The sequence below is a fragment of the Orbicella faveolata genome, unplaced genomic scaffold (assembly GCF_042242905.1).
Source record: "Orbicella faveolata isolate gen_17 unplaced genomic scaffold, um_ofav_v1 contig_26, whole genome shotgun sequence".
Lineage (NCBI taxonomy): Eukaryota > Metazoa > Cnidaria > Anthozoa > Scleractinia > Merulinidae > Orbicella > Orbicella faveolata.
The window spans coordinates 10974493-10995207 of record NW_028301554.1 but is presented as its reverse complement, the minus strand read 5'-3'; the positions used below and the strand labels follow the sequence as shown (position 1 = coordinate 10995207).

The window sequence follows — 20715 nt, the reverse complement described above, 5'->3', positions numbered from 1 at the left end:
ATACCTTGGGCAAAACAAAACCAAAACCATGCAGTTGTAATTGAATATCAAACCAGTTGATATCCAAGCCAACGTTTCTGAAAATCAAACGGAGCGATGTCTGAGATTTTCACAAGATAATTAGATGTTATCAGGTTCATTCATGACCAAAATGCCATTAAGTCGAGTCTTGTGGACATGTTTTTCAATGAAATCTTAAACTATATTTGTTTTTGTTGTATTTTGACAACATTTCGAAATACATTTGATAATGAATATTAAAAGAATAAGACTACGACGTTTCGAAGTCATCTTGACTCCATTATCAAGTAGAGGTGTTAGCTGTAGTTTCGAGATTAAATACAAATAAAGGTGATAGAGTACATTAGAATAATAAATGTTTGGTTGTCATTGGTTTTGATGTGAAAGTGCATGCGCTATATGTTTAAATAAGTACGTTTGCACGTATTGATTCAGACTGTGTGTTTAACTTCAGTTTCCGTTCAGGAATAAATAGCATTTCTTGAATAAGGCAGTCCAGTTTTCCTCGGCATTTCTTAAGAACGGAAAACATTTGCCTTATTCAAGATATGCTATTAATTCGTGAGCAGAAACCGAAGTTAAACACACAGTCTGACTCAATACGTGCAAAAGTATTTATTTAAACATAATACCGCACGCACTTTCATGTCAAACACCAATGACAACCAAACACTTCTTATTCTAATTTACTCTATCACCTTTACTTGTATTTAATCTCGAAACTACAGGTAACACCTATACTTAATAATGGAGTCAAAGTCAAGATGACTTTGAAACGTCGTAGTTTTATTCTTTTAACATTCATTATCAAATGTATTTTAATGCCTTGAAATTTCACCCGCAATTTTCACAAAAACGCTCTTGTACTTTATTTTTAAATTCTGCTGTCGTCAAGACACCTATGATAAGTTGAAGTTCACAGTGTTGTATTTCCAAAATTACCCTTAATAATAAATTCAGTATTCGGTTCCATGTAAAATAGATTATGACTTTATTACGTTGCCATGGTAATTCAGATCTCAGTAAAACGTGCTTTATTCGTTCAAAATTGAACAGTATCATTACTCAAAAGTCCGATAGAGCCAGTGTGTTGGTAATAAAATATTAAATACACTGAACAGATCAGGATTTTTCATGAGTACTTACCCTATCAACTTTGACTATTTGAAAACGTTGAGAAAGGTCGGACGCTGATGTTGGAAGCCTGGAGCGGCCTGATACGAATCTCACGAACAACACTCGCTCATCATTGGAGAATGACTCTAATGTAGACCATAACCACATCACTAGAGGATCAGTTGGTTCAACTTCACGATACCTAATACCCAAAACGTAATAACGAAATGCATAAATTACAAATACATAATAACACAGACAAGATAGACTAGAATATGGAATAGTTAATTTAATAATTAAATTATCAAAGCGATTCCACAGAATTACATTGCGCGTTCTTGTTGCGCATGATTTTAAGGGATTTCCATCAAGCTAAGCTCAACAGCAAAATAAATGTTTGTTTGTTCCTAAATGATCCCCAGTTTTAATGGATAAAGTTTAATGATATGCGGTTGACTATGTTATATTGTTAAAAATTTTGCTTTGCTGTATAGCACATGTCTTTAGCAAATCCTGGTTATGTGTGCATGTAAGTGAATTCTTCAATTTGATTCATAATCTAAAATCCTTTCAGCTAAAATAGCTCACAAAGTAAGATCAAAGTCTGTATGGTTGAACGGTTCTAATACAGTCAAACCTCTCCACAACGGCCACCTTAGGGACAAAGGAAAGTGGCTGTTGTAGAGTAGTGGCCGTTATGGGGAGGGAGGTAGGGGCTAACATTGCACCTGTTCTTTTTTTCTGGGTGCTACATTTTTTTTGTTAAAAAATGCTTATTTTAGCATATAAAATTCAAAATGTGTCAATACAATGGAAACTAAACAGAAACAGAGACTAACAATGCATGGTACGGATAAAGTTTGGGGAGCTTTTACAATAAAAATGGGGTTTTGTATACACCTTTCGTTAGTTGTTGATTACCTGGTCGTTGTTGAGAGGTTATTTTGGCCGGTTGAGAATAGCTTTAGTGGCTGTTGCCGTTGTGGAGAGTTAGCCGCTGTAGGCAGGTCAAAATGAGAGTGAATATATAGACTGTCCACTGGGACCAAAAAAGTGGCCGTTAGTGGAGGTTCGACTGTAATTGGCTTTTTTCAGAAATTATAGTTCCCCTTTCTGATAACTAGAGTTCTTAGGTACAAATCAAAGGAAACTATGAAGAAGTCGTGGATACATTGCCTGCATACATTTACTTGATCGATAATTAGTTTATAGTTGATAATTTTTGAAATGACTTTTTGAAAGCCTTTTTGAAAGCTCAGGTAGTACACGTGCAGTGTAACTGGGCAAGTAAACAAAAATCAAATTACAGGCTGTTTATTCAGTGTACTTATAAATTTTAAAATGGAATATAATAATTAATTTTGATTGGCATTGGAAAAAAATATTTTTACTTTAACTTGTACATGTAGTGTCAATTGACTTCTACAGTCTGTTGCAAAAGAAAGCATTAAATAAAAGTTCACAATAATCACCGCTCCCAAAATTAACACCCAGTCAGAGTTGTGGGTCATAATATGTATAATATTAGTGAATCATCAGTGCATTTTGGGTCAAGGTAATTTGATTGTGGTGCTTCTTCAGTAAACATTTGAGTGTTGCAATATGAAAAGGCCGTATTGCAATTATGCAGAAAGTATGTCACATGGTTTCAACATTCATAACTTTAAGACAATCAGCTCGAGAATGCCAAGAATATTTTGCACAATTTTACTCTAGCGGGACACAGATACACTGTAATTGGCTAGGCTGTAGTGGTCTCCCTGCCTAGTAATAAAAATTTTATGTATATAAGTATTTTAATCAGTTAGGCAAAGTTGAATAAATAAATAAAAGATATTGCAAACATGAACAATTTGATTTTAGCTAACTGGTAAATGGGAATAGTGAGAAAAGTATTTCTCCAAATATTATAAGAATTATTTCAAACAGTTTTCAGCATCCCTCCCAGAAAGGGCTACTTGAAATCCCTGCCATGAAATCCCCTGCGACATCTTGCATAAAAAAAGTTCAATTTTGTTTTCGAATTTGAACCCAAAGTGAAGGGGATGCTTTATTTACAGTTATATAAGTTTTCTCCTCGTAACTATGCCCAGGGGGAGGGAGAAGGGACCTAACCAAGTTTTACACAAGGAGGCGCTGCCCCAAGGTCATTATACTTTCCCTTTTGTATAGTGTTTTTTTTTCCAGAAAAGGTTACCCTTTCATATAGATGTAGCTTTAAACTTGAAACCCCTTTCACATATCTACAGTAGACCCATTACTTCTCTATTCGTGGATAAATTAGCAATGCATGTTTAAAATCCCTGCCTTTTTGTCATACATCCCACCTGTTAAAAAGTGCACCTTGAGTCAACTATAGGGAGTCCCCTCAGCTTGATGCATTACAAAATAAAAAGGGTATTGCAGATTGTAATGTAAACAATAAAAATAACAATAATTTATTTCTTGGAAACAGAAATCACATTATTTTATTCCTATCTTGGCAATTGTTTGTGTTCATTTCACTAGCAATGCAGAAATATTCAAAACGATTGTTGACAGGTATAATTAATATCTATTTCAAGTTTTGATTACAGTTGTTTATGTATCTCGTTTCTAGACCAAAAATAAGATTACACATACATCACCAGCCACTATGCCTGTTTGACATGATTGGACAGTAAATCTCCCTCGCAAAAAGTAGATCTACACAGTCTCTTGGATGCTAATTTGTCTATCCATCGATCAAATGTTAGAGCATATTTACTCGATTGTCAATGCTGACTTGTATACCATTCACGAAGAAATGCTCACTCTGGTCGAACTGCATAGAATACAGAAGAAAAGTAGTGTGAAGAACAACAAAATTAAAAAAGATTAAGCAATTTGAATTTTTTGCTTGAAGTAAGCTTAAGCTTATTTTAAAATACAAAATAATTAAATCACGGGTTTTGAATTCAAGATACGAGCTCTGCCAGAATTTCAATGTGTACATAAAAAAAAATACAATACAGAAACAGGCTACCTTAGGCTTACCTTGGACTCTAGAAGGGGAGAAAGCGATTGGAAAACCAACAAATTCTCTAGCCAAGAAAACATAGGCACACAAGGCGTGCAAGAGTAATTTTTTTGTGTGAAGTTTCTGAGATAGGAGCATTCATGGTACAGTAATGATTTGGTAATTTTTTCTTTGGTTGTGATGTTACATTGGTCATGGTAAGATGGCTAAATAGTAGGCCATAAAATGTTTGACTGAACAAACTACAGTAATCTGACTTGTCTCCAGATTAATGTAGATACCATCTTATTTTCTAACAGGCAATTTGATTCGTTCTTTGATACAACCTGGTGTGACACGCGCACATGCATAACTTCCTCACTCACCGATCACATAACCCTTCCAACCCCCAAGAGGAATTTTTGCGCAAAAATACTCAAGTTAATTTAGGGACTTTTTCGCATTTTATACGAGACATAAGTTTACCTTTTCACACAACACAACACAACTTCACCAAAAATAGAAAGAAAGAGAAAAAACCTCTGACACGTTGAAAGTCTGATTTAATTAAATTGCACTTTAACTTGGTGCCACGCAGTCTTCAAAGAACATTTGAACAGTTTTCATACTTTTTACCTTAAAAAATATTGGACTGAAATGAATGTCATCAAATAAAACTATTAAACTGCTACTGTAGATACGTAAAAACCGTCCAGAAATGAAAGCTTTTTTGTTTAATATCCTGGAAACAATAGCCGATAACTTGTCAGCTCTAATTGAATTTACTCCCATATAAAAAAGTGTTAAGTTACCATTTGTTACTAAAGATAGCAAACATCTCGTGGGAAAGAGTGGTGACGATTCATCCGCTCTAATTGAGTGTCACATTACACTTAGTAACTAAAAAACAAAAATATCTTGTTATATTTGCATGCAACAAGAACAAAACAATCATTACCCGCACTTACTAATGTAAACATTAGAACTGTTTCAAATCTTAAGTCTCGTCCCCTCTAAAACATGTCCTAAGAACTAGAAGCAATGATTTGTGACCTCAAATTGAATTTACTCCTTGTGAAAAACAAAAGTATCAAGTTACCTTTAACTAAAAATAAAAATATCTCGTTGCATTTGCATACTACGAACTCACGAACTGTTTCAAACCTCAAGGCTCATCTCGTTCATTTAACTAAAACCCTCAGCCTAACCAACAGAAAATGTCGAAGTAAACCCAATATATGAATACTTCCTCCTCTTTTATAGAAGAATGAATACGGCCGTTCTGAACTTTATCGGGATCAGATCTTCTCACATACCATTTACCTTTACAACAAGAAATTTGATTGGCTGTTTATAGTAGATCCAATCTGATTGGTGTGACATACATACATCTCTCACTCACTCACTCACTCACTCACTCACTCACCCATTGACCCGTAACATACTCGACATGCCGACTAAGAGGTATTTTTTGTAAAAAAAATAACTCAAAAATAGAAAGAAAGAAAAAAACCTCTCTGACACGTTGAAAGTCTGATTTAATTAAATGCACTTTAACTTGACGCCACGTAGTCTTCAAAGAACATTTGAACAGTTTTCATACTTTTTACCTTTAAAAATATCGGACTGACATGAATGTCATCAAATAAAACTATTAAACTGCTACTGCAGAGATGTAAAAACACTCTAGAAATGAAAGCTTCTTTTTTGTTTAATATCCTGGGAACAATAGCCGATAACTTGTAAGCTCTAATTGAATTTACTCCCATATGAAAAACAAAAGTGTCGAGTTACCATTTGTAACTAAAAATAGCAAACATCCCGTGGGAACAAGTGGTGACGATTCGCCAGCTCTAATTGAATTTACTACCTTGTGAAAAACAAGAGTCAAATTACCCATTGTAACAAAAAATAAAAATGTCTCGTTATATTTGCATGCAATAAGGACAAAACAATCATTACCTGCACTTACTATTGTAAACGTTAGAAATGCTTCAAATCTAAATAGTCTCGTCTCCTCTAAAACATGTCCTAAGAACTAGAACCAACGATTCGTGACCTCTAATTGAATTAACTCCTTTTGAAAAACAAAAGTATCAAGTTACCCTTTGTAATTAAAAATAAAAATATCTCATGCCATTTGCCTACTTCTAACTCATGAACTGTTTCAAAACTCAAGACTCATCTCATTTATAACTAGCCACCATTACACTGAAAATTATGCACTCTAAAACAACCCAATGTACGTATGTAACTGTCACACTCTCCTCCAAACCAGACTAAAAATCACAAACTGGCAACATACACATCACTCTTTATTTTTCAACCACCAAAGTCCTTGTGTTTACAGATACCTTGTGTTTCTCACATACCATTTACCTTTACAACAAGAAATTTGATTGGCTGTTCATAGTAGATCCAATCTGATTGGTGTGACATACATACATCTCTCACTCACTCACCCATTGACCCGTCCATAACATACCTGACGCGCCGACTAAGAGGTATTTTTTTACAAAAAATAACTCAAAAAGCTATGAGCCACGTCTGGAAAACACGATCTCACTTCCTGACTTTGTATATATCATCAAATGATTTCGAGTGCAATTTGGAATAAATAAGCACAAGCAAATTTTTTTAAGACTACAAAAAATTGCACAAGTCTGTAGGGCAAGTGCAATTTGTAGTCTTTGAAAAATTTAGGAGTGCTTGTTTATTCCAAATTGCATGAGAAAAATCATTTGATTACTTGTGAATAATATACAAGTGACAATTTCTGTCATGCTTCAGTATTTTACGTGACAAATGAAGGGTCAAGCTACTTCAACTTTATTGGATGAAAATTTGACATGTGAATTCAAGCGTAAAAATTAATTCAATCTCTCCAAGTCATGTATGAAAACTGAGCACTTTCTTTTAACTGTGAAAAGCAGTCTTTTTTCACAGTTGAATTGAAGAACTTGACCCAAAAGCAAAAGAAAACCTCCTGTGGTTTTAATGCGGCCTTCTTTACAACTGTTTTTCAAGTGGTTGAAAAACTTTGTGCCGTGTTCAAGTTTATCTTCACCAAGAAGAAACTCTTCAACCAGCACAAGTTGCTTTAACCAAAATGCCAAGAAATGAAGCTAAAATTTACCAAGAAACAGATTTTCTTAGCACTGAAGGACATTTATTAACTTCACCTGGTTGCTTCCTGACTTTAACTTCTTCACTGGATGTTGCACAGGTTAGATTTGCATTTGTTGCGTTTTGTTTGTGAACTATCTTACCTAATCTCTAAGCTTTGTTCTTTTGCAAAAGTGGAATGGTTGCACCTTTCGTCTTTGAAATTAAGACATGGCAGGTTCTTAGGACGTCTTGCTGGGTCCTTCTTCACGTTTTGCTTCGTAGTACTGACGGAATTTTAAAAGTGACTTTTTCAACTGGGATTTTGTCACGCCGTCGCGACTGACTCTGGTATTTCAATTCAGTCAACTCAAGTTTAACTTATGTTTTTCTCCTCACGGATTTTGTGCATATTTCTTATCTGACACACTTCGCGATAACTAGTGTGGTTATTTTTGCTGAACTTTGTATTTTGCTTGTTATGAAGTCTTTGTCTCATTTTTGTCTGCCATTTTGTTTGTCCTAGCTCAATTTTGTCAGAGCTGTCAATCATTTTTAATTTGACTGTTTTGCACTCAATTTAACTTTTTTGCACTGGTGAAATTGCACTGATCACTGATTTGGGATTAATTGACATGTTCTCAGCCAATCAGACTGCAGAAATTGTTGCTTGAATATTATTAGACTTGTAACAATTCTTTGACCTCGCCGGCCGCACTGTGGTGACCAATACATGATCACAGTCATAAATACCTCTACCAGCTTTCATCTACGTGTGAGCAAAAGCCCTAGGAAAAATACTACACATTTACAAAAGCGAAACACATGAACCAAAATTGCCGTGCTCAACTTTGAAGGTCTTCGAGAAACTCATACCCAGGCTCTCCATGTTATCGGCCAAAAGTTTATGTCTGAGTGAGTGACACATTTGCATATTTTGCCCCATACTAATATAGTCGTTTCTACGTTTTGCACTATGCTATGCATTTAAAGAGCACAGTGACAACCATTTTATTTTGTTTTAGTACTATCATAAAGTGGGCAAAGTTTTCATTTTTTAAAATACCCCTTCTTTTTGAAGGCGGCGTGGCTGAGTGGTTTAGGGCACTGGATTTGAAATCTGGAGGTCCCTGGTTCAAATCCTCCACCCTGCCGCTATCTGGATTTGTTCTCGGTAGTCCCGAGTTCAACTCCTTGACCACGTTGTGTAAATAGCCAACTGGTCAGCCTCCAACCAGTTGGGATTCTTAATAGTTTATGTTTTATTTGAAACTTTTAACGATAAAAATCAACAGTAAAACACGACGTTTCGACTGTACCTCGGTCATTATCAAGTAAATAGTAAAATTGAACAGTGAATATATATATGTAAGTAAGAAGTTTAAAAAGATCTGCAGGTGTAAACGGACAATAAAAACATACAAAGAAAAAAACTAATGAAAAGCTAATTAAAGACCTTAGCACGAATTGAGTCAGATTGTACATTGAGAGTAGGTCTCAGCTCGTGAATAAAAAACATCTCATAGATGAAGCAGTCACATTTGTTCGTACACTTCATTAAAACGCTAAAATTCTTTGTAAGATCTTTTGGAGCCAAAGAATGTTTGCTGCGAAAATGCTTACCAATTGACGAAGAAGAGTTTTTGTTCTTCAACACGTTGGTGCAGATGGTGGCGTGTTAAACCAACATAACCTGCATCGCACAGGTCACATTCAGATTTGTAAACAAGACACTGCTGGTTCACAATCGGCGGCTTAGCTTCTCCCAATTTGAGATCTCGTCCAAATTTCTGGCTGACAAATACAGGCTGTACGATTGTCTGGATCTTCTGACTAAAATGTTTAAGTTGGGCACGTACAATATCAGCTGAGGCCTGATCTTTAAACGGTAGGACCACAGGAATGGGGTCTGATTGATCACTGACAGCTGGTGGGGAAACAGGGTGATCCGATGCTTTGGTGACAACAAACCGTAAAATGGTAGAGTTGACAAAATTGTCAGGATATTTTAGTTGAGAAAACAATAATTTCAGTCGATCACATTCTTCAGAGAAGTAACGCCAATTGGATGAAAGTCGAAATGCACAATCAAGCATACTTTTTACAACCCACGTTTGTACCGGTCATCTACATGGCTCTTGTAATATAGCAGGAGGCCAGTATTTGTGGGTTTAACATACACCTTAGTCTCAACATGTAGCTACATGTGTATGTTTGTTGAGCAGCTGGGTGCCCAAAAAAGGAAGCATGCTGTTACTCTCCATCTCCATGGTGAACTTAATAGAGGAATGGCACTGGTTTAAAATCTCGTGGAAATTGTCTGCTGATGCTTTGTCCGGCATTATGGTCAGTGTGTCATCCACAAATCTCTTGTAATATGTAGACATCTTGCCTTCATGCTCCAAGGTTTCTTCAGTGCTACACATAAAGACGTTGGCTAATAGAGAACCAAGGGGGGAGCCCATATCAACTCCATTGGTCTGTTCATAAAGCTGGCCGTTGAATGTGAAAAGTTGGTCCTTTGTTGCCGCCCTAAGAAGATCGATGAGGTGCAGCTTATTGAGATTAAGATGGTACATTTCATTAAACCAATTATTAATGAAAGCCTTGTCGTCGACTAGTTGTATGGTCTCCTCCAGGGGTACATTGGCAAACAGGAAAGAAACATCATAGGAAACCAGAATATCTCCATTGATAATCGCCAATTCGTGGACCTCGTTCACGAACTCGAAGGTGTCGCTTATCGTATACTGGTTTGTGGCGAGAGGTTTTAGTTTGTCATCTAGCCATTTGGCGAGGGCATAATTGTAGGTCTGTGTAGCTGACAGAATAGGTCGCATAGCTAACTCTTTCTTGTGTGTTTTGGGCAAACCATAAAGGTGGGTTAGCCTGGAACCTGATGGATGGACAGACTCTGCAATTGGAGTGGGTAGAATTCGGCGAACAAGTGATTCCAGCTCCTTCTCCTTTTGTAGGAGGGGTGATAGTGTTTCGGTGGTCTACCTCTACACTTAAGTCTATCTGGTTCAACCATCCTAAATTTGGTGGCATCGTTTATGGATGCGTCAGCAAGTAACAGCAGTAAGCAGTAGCAGTAGCAGCAAGTAACTTATTCGTCCAAGACCAAGACGCTGGATCCCACGACCTTTACTTATATATTTGAAACATTTGTTTATTCATTTAGTGTTCCCCAATTAGCACATTTAATAGTGCTAAATACAATTGACACTTAAATAAAGTTATTATTATTATTATTACTTCGGAGGAATCACCTTAAACAAGCGAACTCTGTAATTTGTGTTTGTCTGAAAAGCTCTGTTTCTACTCTTCATGCTGCCAATCCAAAATTACCTTGCAACTTTCTTGAGTACTTCAATACTAACTTCTTTGGATCCACAAACCATCTGCTCAAGTTTTTCTGCCGTCAATAGTGACAGAAGAGGAACTGGAATAATCCAGCCCATACCTTCACGGACTGTTTCCACTTGACGATCCATTTCATGTAAGCGATACTGAAGAGCACGCTCAACGTATTCTTGGCGGTTACTAAAGGTAAGATTAATGTTATGACCACTGGGACAGATTGGCACAAAGTGACCATCGGCACTCTGAGTCTCAAACAACTCGATTGGAATGATCTGAAAAGACAAAAGCAACAATGGATGATCCATTAATAAATACCCTAACAGACAACTCATTGCCTTTATTTTCTTTAAGGTATCATGGTAGGTGGATTGACAGTGTTTGGAAATTGCGCTCTTACGCAGGCGCTTTCAAAGAAAACCCCATCAACCCATACATTTTCTGAAAGCTTAATAGTTATAGAATGCAATCATAACTTTGAAATTTTCTAAAAAGTTATTGTCACGGTAATATTAAAAGTGATACTCAGAAATACTACTTTGTTTAAACTGGTTTGCTTCCGCGAGTGAATTTTCGGAGTGGTGCAATTAACATGGCAAATGTTTTCTCACATATCACCCTCAAAAAGCGTGTCGGTGATTTTCCAGATGTGGTTTGGTTTTTTTTCTACACCCTCTTAAACTTAACATTTTCAATGCGGAGGTTTCTTTCTACTAAAGAGGCCATAACTTTGAAACGAAGGCAAAATTAAACAAAGCCTGACACCCTTTTTCGAGAAAGGTGTTGTGGAACATACCTACCGATTTTCAGCCAATTCCGTCGGAAGACATGCGTAAACGAACTAAAAATGTTCATCCTTATATGCAGTTTTATTTTATCGAGAAAAAGATGAAAAACCTTGTGGTTGTGTTTTCACTAGGACAATTTTAGCTCGATAAAGTCAGAAAGTCTGAAAATACAGTGAAAACACTTTGTCTGGTGTTTAGCGAGTTAACAATGCCAACTGTTTTCACAAAGAAAAACAAAGGGTTTTCTTGCCTTTATGACGGGAAACTCATGCAGAGTTATACTACCTCGCAAGATGGTTTAACTTGTCCCGACAAATACCGCAGCCAATTGCATCGCGTGTAGTGACAGATGCCTGCCAAACAATCTGGCAAAATTATTTTCCAGACGCTCGCCTTGTGGTTCTTTCGAAACAAAACCTTGTATGCTTGTAAACATGGCTGACAAATTGCAAAACACTTCCCAATTCTTTCGCCGTTTTACAATTCCTCCGGACCTGTTGGATGCTCAGATCCCTCGTCCAGGGCCTCACCTGTTTCACAGCGTCAGCATGCAGAATCAATTCCCACATTACGGGCAAGCAGCAGTTCTTCTATACCAAGTTCCTATGCCACATGTGTCACCCTCGACAAGCTCAGTCCCAAGCAGCAAAAGCGAAAACACAACAAACGAAGAAAATCCACAGCCAAGAGCTATGAACAGGAACCGTGGCTCTGACTGGACAGACATGGAGACAAGGTATTTACTTCAATTGTGGAGGGACAATTTCCCAATCAGCAAGAAAAGAAACAGCACTGTGTGGGATGCCATCACAAAGAAGCTCAATTCCATTTTTAAAGACCAGGGAATACCAAGCTACCGCACAGGTACGCAGTGTAAGGCGTGCATTAAATACCTTCAGGACGAGTACAAACGAGTAAAGGACCACAATTCCCGAAGTGGCAACAACTGGGAATCGTTCAAATACTACGACATGATCGATGAAGTTTTGGGATCCAAGCCGAACATCATGCTGAAAGAAGTTGTCGAATGTGGTTTGGCTGAAGATGCCAACGCAACTGCAGTTGGTGACTCTGAAGCTTCACCTGAATCAAATGTTCCAGCAGATCATGAAAGCAATACAGACCTGGAACAGGAGTTCGAAAAGAACTTAAAAGGAAACCCAAAACGTTCCAAAAAAAGGAGCAAAGGAAAAGCGCCTGCCGTAAAGAAAGCGAAGGCTGCTTCGGCTGAGTCCAACAGCGATCGTGTGGAATTTTTACAAGAAAGTCAAAGTAAAGACCACGACCTTTTCAAGCGCCTCGCTGACAAGGAGGCAGAGAGATCTTAAAAGTCAAAAACTTATGTTTGACGCTATAAAAGAAATGGCACAAATTTTTAAAGGAGATAGTTAAAGAGAAAACGGCAGACTTTCAGACATAAGTTTTTGTACATCAAGTACAAAGATTTTTAATTTTTATTATCATTACTGTTTAAGGTGGCCGAACACAGTTTTCGCGTGCGCTTTTGCTGATGCAATTGAGAGCGCGCACAAGGATTGCAAAAACAAACATGCCGTCAATAGAGCGATCATTTTATTTACTTAACACCAACACTATCTGTGCTATTTTTCTCTATTATTGAACACAGTGTATTGATGGCTTTAGTCTTTTATTACAAAGATATGTTAGAAAAAGTAACGACGCAAAGAACCCAGCAATTCTCAGCTTTTTCTTTGTTACCGAAAAAACCCAGTTAAATGCAGCGCATGCGCAGTTGCTCAAAAAATTGAGACCGATTGCCTTTGCAGAAACTTACCGATTTCTGACGATACAGTCGTTAGAATTTCAAGAAATTTGGCAAAAAAATAGTTCAGAAACCTCGTGAATGATCTATCGCAAAAAATCTGAATTTTGACACAGGGAATTTTTAATAATACAGAACATGCGGTGAAAACGATTTACGGCGAATTACGAAAATCGCCTATGTCAAAATTTTATTACAACAGTGTTGACAGAAGGGATTTAATGTCAATTCATAGTGGGCAAAAGATGAAAAAAATCTAACGACTGGATTTTTTTAAAATAAACAAAAACCATTTTTTAAGCCTTGTTTTTAATCAACCCCGTTGCCATGGCAACAGCACACACCTTAGCCCAAATGCGAGAATAAACTTTTCGGTGGTTAACCTTGACTCTTGCAAAAAACGGGCGCCAAAGCATAAATAGCTTAAAAGTAATGGTGAATTAGGTATAGGCTCTTGAAAACTGTGTTCGGCCACCTTAACTTGTTTGAAGTGAACGTCAAGTACATAGATTTTTTTTATTATTGTTACTGCTAAACTTGTTTGAAGTGAAAATCAAGCAAGTACATAGATTTTCTTATTTGAAGTGAACATCAAGTACATAGATGTATTGTTGTCACTGTTGAACTTGTTTGAAGTGAACTTTTTCAATCACATTAATATAATTTTTCAATTTAATTTGAAATTTTCATAGAAACCATTTTTTATTATTACATACATGTTAATAATGAAATAAGAAGTAACAGAATGACAGTGTTTTTTGTTTAAAATAATATTATGAAAACTAAAATGAGAATGAACTTCACGAATCCCTTCAGCTGCTGTTTGAGGCGTGACAACTTTAAATTAAATGTTACTTAGGGATTCCAGGATATACCAGGATAGTCTGTGGTTAGGATCGAAGTTGTAGGATCGAAGTATGATTAGGTGTTAAAAATCCCCTCTGCACTGACAGATGTCGGCATGGGTCAGTTTACCACAACAATGGGTCATGACAACTTGAAATAAACAGACGTCTACAATTCTGGCATGGAAACCCGTCGCAGGGAAATCGTCTGAGAAGCGAGGTTACCAGGTTAAACTGCTGTGATTTCTTTTACTTAGAAGATTTTGTCGGTGGCATTGGTATGTTGCTTAAGTTTAGGCTTCTTCCTTTTCCTTACGTTTTTTGAAACCATGTCTCATGAAGCCAAAAAGAGGAAATCTCAAGGTCTACATCATCTACATCTACATCTGTGCTTGACTCTCTCGTTGTGGAAGTTTCGGAATTGCGTCCGTTCTCCAGCAATTTCGTGCGACTAACACTTGTTGTAGTTTGTCCTTCAGCTTTATTGGCGGGACTAGTGTCCTTGGGTTCCTTCAACCATTCTTCTTGATTATAGTGCGACCTGTGGTCGCTCAGAGCCAAAGACCTTGCTCGACGCTGAACCTGTGGGTTCCACCAGATTTTCACCTCCTTGGCTTCTTCGAAGACGAAAATGGGCAAGAAGTTTTCTCACGTTTTTGTCCTGACATAAAGAAAATTTGACAAGAACGAAAGCTAACTTGCGATGAAACAACCAGATCGAGAACAGTTCGCGTGCACCAATAAAAATAAAATATCACACCGCAAGTCGCATTACATACGTAACAAGTGGCGGTGAATTTTAATTAGAGGTGTCGACGCGCCGTAAGGGGTTAATGAGATTCACAACTAGTTTTTTTCCTTTATCTTAAAAAGTAAAAAAGCTTTTTTCCCCATTCTTTTTGTAAAATATTTATCTCAGTCTTCTCAATTTGAACAGCCAAGAAAAGATCTTTTGCATTTTTAGTAAAAATCCATCTATCATGATACCTTAAATGGTCTCAGCAAATGTCTTGGCCTAAAAAGCTACATGTAGTCCAATACAAAACAAAAATTCTTTTAAAACGGCCACTAACAGGGAATGAAAGTGAGGAATGAAGTATTTCACGCACTTTACCTCAGAAAAAGAGTGCTCATCGACACCACTCTCGTGAATATCACGTATTCCACGCAAACTCTGCATATAAAGTGAGTCAACCTAGTGAAAAAAGTGTGAGAGTAAAGCACATAATTTTTTAATAACTTTAATCTACTCCAAGAAAACACCAAAAGAAATAACCTTTTTCACGTCCACTTGTCTTCATTAAAAGAGGCATGAATCTCGGTAACTTTATTTTCCTTTCATTTTGCCCTCCACCCGAGAATTTGTGGCACTAATTACTAATTGCACCAATTAAGGACGTTACTGTCTCCAATATCCAAAAAAAGCAACCCAATCAGATTGCTCAGACTACCAAGATCACTCACAGCATGAATTGATATAATTTTTACAGCTATTAATAACAGGTATTTGATAACCACCGTAACCAGATGTATATAGCAGATCCTTGGTGACATCTTCTCAAATTCTTGGTCCCGGGTTTTCAGAGTAAGAGGAACAAGATAATATTTATTGTTCGTTTTCTTGGGATGGGTTTATATCTAACGGCCAGTAATCACTAGCGCATAAAATCAACATATGCAGATGCAGTAAGGAAATTTGGCAAAAAAGACCCTAACTATTAATGCCTGACTGCGACTGTCTACATTACTTGTGGTTATGATTATGTGCTACTGAAAACCAGCCTTGCCTTCATGCAGCCGCTCTTCATAGCAGACTGCATGGGACAACTACTTCAATAACAAATCTACAGCAAGGCAGACTGCTACTTGTTTAATTTAAAACAAGGAACATGTTAAAATAAAATAAACAAAATGTTAAAAGCACACCTCCTCTATGTCATCAGGTACAAGAGGCACAGCCACCAGTTGTTTCCACACCATTGGCGCTAGATGGAGATCAAGCGGTTTCCTTGTGCGTATGGCCACACCCATTAATATCCCAAGAAAGGTAAAAAGCTCCAGATCGGAATCACTCGAGGCAGCAGGATTCAACAGAAACCTGTACACACACGATCAAACCTCCATTAACTCTGCTTCCCTTATTCTCTTACCAGCCCTTATTTATAACCATTATACAATCGGTTTTACTTCATTTGCTGTTTTTCTTTATCATATCAAAGTAGCAAATCATTAACCATATCGAAAGACAGGAAAATGTTAGCACAGTAGCAGTGTACATAGCCTGCGAACAGGCTTCCTGTGAGGATGGAAAAAATTTTGGTGAGCGCAAAACAGAAGAATTCGGAGAGCTAAGCGATGGGGGTGGGGACTCACCCGGAGACTGTTCGCAGGCTACAGTGTACAAAGAAAATCATGCTTTGCAATTTCGTTTTAAATACGGTTAATTTTAGAGCTAGCTAGCGTAGAAACCATAGCCCTAGCCCTACCCATACGTAAGAGAAAACGAGAAACCTCATTACATTGGTACCCCGGTGTTAGATATTTTTGTTAACCAAAAAATCAGTCTAACATGTGAGAGTGACCCACTGTGCAAGCAAAGCAGTTTTGAAATAATTCACCGCTGCCAAGGCATTAGGTTACTGCCAGAAGAACTAGAAATTTACAAACAAGATAATTCTGACCACACACCGTTTTAAAGAAACACGAAAGAGATTCTTAATTAAACCTGCAGTAGCAGCTGGTTTTCTTGTTTATCTAAATGCCATTAAACTCACTGTCTCTGAAAATTAGTCAAAACCTGTGTTATCTTAAAGCTGGATAAAACAGTAACCCCCCCCCCCAAAAAAAAAGAATACAAAATGTAAAATTACTAAATAACTACAGCTGTAAATAATGTTAATAACTACAAGCAGAACTTCCTAATGTAAACATACTGACCTGTCCCTATTATAACCAACCTCGGTGATACTGTTTGGAGTTGGTATGAGAAGCTTGACAACATATGATTGAAGTTCCTGAACACGATAAGATAGAGTTAATTCTTAGAATGGAGAGGCTGATTTTCATCTCCCCAAAAATGTTTTTGTCCCCAGACATTTCATCATTCAACTGACAGACTTCAGCTTCACTTGCCTTCAAGTGTGTTTTGCAGTAGGAGGGACCTCACCTGGCACATCTCAGTGATGGTATCATCAAAGACACCGCCTGCATCATCAGCTCCTTCACCAAGCAGGTTGACTTTCCAGGCACGAGATGGAAGACGCAGATCAGCTGGGTTGAGTTTCACAACTTGACGAGCTACCTGTACTAGCATTGGTTGCGTTTTCTTTCCTCTGAACACAAAATACATACTGTATCACACCACTAAGTCAAACTGACTGATGTTCTAAGCAAAGCTTGACAAAACATGGAAAACTTGCAAAATTGAGGAGTTGCCATCACTTCACCTTTACCTAACTATGTGCGCCAGAGTGGAGCATAAGCCTTGTAAAAATAAGATAAAAGCGTATTTCACTTTTTCTTTACAACAGCATTTTAACTGTAAGAAACGACTTTATTTTTCTTGACAAAGTACTAATTTCAATTTGTCAGAGCTCTCGTGTAATAGCTTGTCGTTTTAAAAGCAAAACTCAAAGAAAGATCTATGTTACTTTAGCGCTGCCATGTTAGTGCCCTTCCGAAAGACACCAGCATCGCGTCTCTTTGCAAAACTCTATAAATTTGGGTGAAACACTTTTCGAATAATGCACATATGGAAAACCGCACAGACCTTGGCAATGTTGCTTATATATCAATCATTTATATCACAGATTTTTGACTTTTTTGAAGGGTTGCGATTGTTAGTTTTGATGGTATGACAGTTAAAACTAGCAACTGGTACAAATGTTTTACTGATATAAAATAATTTTTGAGATATTAATAGCAGTGAATCGTCTGAACTCATCTTTGGCACTACACTGTTAATCGTGCCACTTCAATGGGCCTAGTAAAAACGAACCTAACAACAGCTTCATGGTGATCTGGCTCACCCTTTCTGTATATGGTGCAAGGTCTTGTGCTTGGCTCTTGGTGCAGGTGAACACAATATATGATTTTCTCTTTGATTTTTGGAACTAAATAACACAACCGTCCCGGTAATTCAGCTCATCTTCTTGAATGAGCCTCTCAAATACAGCCACAGAAAAGCCAAAATACATGGCGAAGAGACTGGCTATCTTTTGGCACTTGACTGTTTTTTTTTCCACTTCATCTACACCTGTACCATCAGAAGGATTTAAGGGCTTGATTCAACTTTAATGTTTGGAACTATCTTTTTCAAGACTGTCTAGAACTTTTAACAACAACTAGAACAAAACTTTATTCTATTTTCAATAATTGACAGCCATGAAGTTTAGGTTAATGTCTTACATCTACACTTTATTATCAAAAATAATTAAGTTAGAAACTAAAATCTAATGACATATGAACCTGCAGGTAGTCTAGACTGATCTAGGTGGGCCACATCTATATTTCCAACATTGCGACGAGCTTGCAATTACAAGAGTGATGGTTTCAACAGAAAGCCTGCAATTTACTTCAAAACTCAAAATAGAGTCTTGATTAGCCAATCAGTGTTCATCAAGAGGGGAAAGCCAGGAGAGCCTATCGTAATGCTAAAGAAGACAAGTAAAATTATCAAGCTTTAGTAACAAGGTGACATCAGCACCGCAACCTGCCTAATCATGTATGTAATATCGATGAATTACGTAGGCCTTACCCAGACATTTTACCTAATCACCTAATGGCTAGAGCAGAGTAAAACGCTGAGGGTATACTATTACTATGACGACGAGGATGGCGGTGGCGAGGACGATGACGAAAACGACGACGACTACTACTACCACTACTACTACCACCTGACAAATTAGAAATTCTTTCCACCACCAAATAAAAACACAGCAGACCTTTGTTTTGCACCATTTCATCCCAAAACCAAGTGACAAATAGAACATGACCATGAGATAACAACTTACTTACCTCTTATCTATTCGGGTCACTGTAATTTGTGGTCCATAGTTTTTTCCCTGAATCATAGTTCGCCCAAGTGCCCTTACAATCGGAAGGTTGGACACACGATTCGCTATCAATGGCCTGAGGTGACCAAGGACAAATCCAGTTGTACCTTGGTTGAATAGATGAGGCTCAACCTAAATAAACAACACATTGTATCCTCACAGAGGGCATTGCTCAACTGAATGTGGCAATTGAGACAATTTGTCTCAATTTCCGGGTTTTTGTCTAGGCCACACGTTTTGCCCCAGACCACGTGACCTGAAACAATTGACCGCAGTGAAATATTGAGGCCTAGGAACTAGGCAAGGGTCACTGGTCTTCAATTAACTTCTGTTCAGAAATATGGAATAGATTAGACATTTCATTAAGGGATGCAGTCGCTGACTACATTTAAATGTGGCTTGTCTAAAGCCGTTTTATGAATGTTTATAATTAGTTTTCTTCTAACTTTTGTACATATGTTCTTAAATGTTCTTTTTATATTTTATATTTCTCAATTTGTTATTATTCTTATCTAGGTAATTTTTGGGGACCCTTCTGTAAACTGCTCTACTGCGATGTTGGTAACCTCATTAAAGATTACTACCACTACTTTGGATAAGGATAAGATGCAACTTACGGCAAAAGTTTAAACAAAATTCCTTACATTGGGTTCAGAGCCACCTTGAATTTTGGAATTTCGTTCTTTGGAATAAAGTAAAAGCCTAGGTTAAGCTTAAAACATACGCCACTAGAACAGTTATACTCTAGACTGCCAGCACTCTTTTTTTTTTTTAAATTTGACGCAAACGCATGAATACAAAGCAAAGATTTTAACTTTTCCAATGTCCCAACAAAATCTACCTCTCTTTATTTTCACTGTTTTGAAGATTTCTTCACGCCATTATCTTCCTAAAATTGCGTGTCATCATTTCGAGTTCAGTTTGAAAAACTTCAGGAGCTGCTGATCATTTTGGGCATTATGCAGCTATCCTGAGCTGTTTTGATGGTATAGCCAAAGAACTACAATCACACGATGCTTACCTCATCTGGGTTAAAGTTTATTAATCGCCAACATGATGAAATCAAATCTGAGAAGTGATACAGCACTCGTAACCTTGTTCTCACAGCCTCGGTGTCAACACATTTAATTGCTTGGAATTGGGGAGGGATAATGGTGGGGTGACCCAACTGCAGAGGCGAGGGTGTTCCAGGTGTTCTAGGAGGAACCAATGGTGTTGTCCATGCTGCACTATGATTTCGACCAGCAGAAATCTGTTGGATGTTCTTGCCTTGTAAGCCTGGGATAACTACTGGCTGACGCTGTGTAGTGTTGTTGCCCAGTCCCAACTGACCCTCAGAATTGTTACCCCAGCCCCAAACCTCCCCAGAACTTGTCATCACAAGCACATGCTCTGCACCAACTGCTACATCCTCAATGAAATGTGTTGCAAGAGTTGGCACTTGAAGAGGCTTGCTTTGACTGCGAAGACGACCCTCTGGTTGTCCTGTAAGACGCTCTGCAAATAACAAACCAGTATCACACAAGGAAACAGCTTACATTGTTATATAATTACAGTTCAGTTGAATCTAACGCCCACTCTTATTGGCTGATTTAAAAGTCATGTGGCAATGGCTAAATCTAAATGTTTCTTTACTTTGATATTTTCTTTTTATTGATGCTCT

At 37.5% G+C, this 20715-nt stretch overlaps 2 protein-coding genes and 1 pseudogene across 7 annotated transcripts in view; 1 reads left to right on the top strand and 2 right to left on the bottom strand.

Moving 5' to 3' along the window:
• Nucleotides 1–20715, bottom strand: part of LOC110067114 (putative E3 ubiquitin-protein ligase HERC1) — a 302388-nt gene that overhangs the window by 18258 nt on the left and 263415 nt on the right. For 4 of the 6 annotated variants that reach the window (XM_089295095.1, XM_089295098.1, XM_089295096.1 and 1 more), the window contains 8 exons: nucleotides 20074–20549; nucleotides 19015–19184; nucleotides 17165–17330; nucleotides 16936–17012; nucleotides 15925–16096; nucleotides 15113–15193; nucleotides 10571–10857; nucleotides 1168–1339 (listed from right to left, as the gene is read on the bottom strand). In XM_089295095.1, coding sequence (XP_089151221.1) covers nucleotides 1168–1339; nucleotides 10571–10857; nucleotides 15113–15193; nucleotides 15925–16096; nucleotides 16936–17012; nucleotides 17165–17330; nucleotides 19015–19184; nucleotides 20074–20549 — 1601 coding nt within the window. Of the gene's footprint in view, nucleotides 1–4; nucleotides 78–1167; nucleotides 1340–10570; nucleotides 10858–12778; nucleotides 14660–15112; nucleotides 15194–15924; nucleotides 16097–16935; nucleotides 17013–17164; nucleotides 17331–19014; nucleotides 19185–20073; nucleotides 20550–20715 lie in introns of those variants that run through there. The other 2 variants (XM_089295099.1, XM_089295101.1) reach the window with 2 other exon arrangements.
• On the bottom strand, nucleotides 1869–10561 carry LOC110067117 (uncharacterized; annotated as a pseudogene).
• LOC110067118 (uncharacterized) lies at nucleotides 11725–12698 on the top strand. The gene has a single exon (XM_020774415.2). The coding sequence runs from the start codon at nucleotides 11793–11795 to the stop codon at nucleotides 12696–12698; it is 906 nt and encodes a 301-aa protein (XP_020630074.1). The 5' UTR covers nucleotides 11725–11792.

What these genes read in the sequence shown, in the direction of transcription:
- LOC110067118 (XM_020774415.2), top strand. Translation starts at nt 11,793, where the DNA reads ATGCTTGTAAACATGGCTGACAAATTGCAAAACACTTCCCAATTCTTT.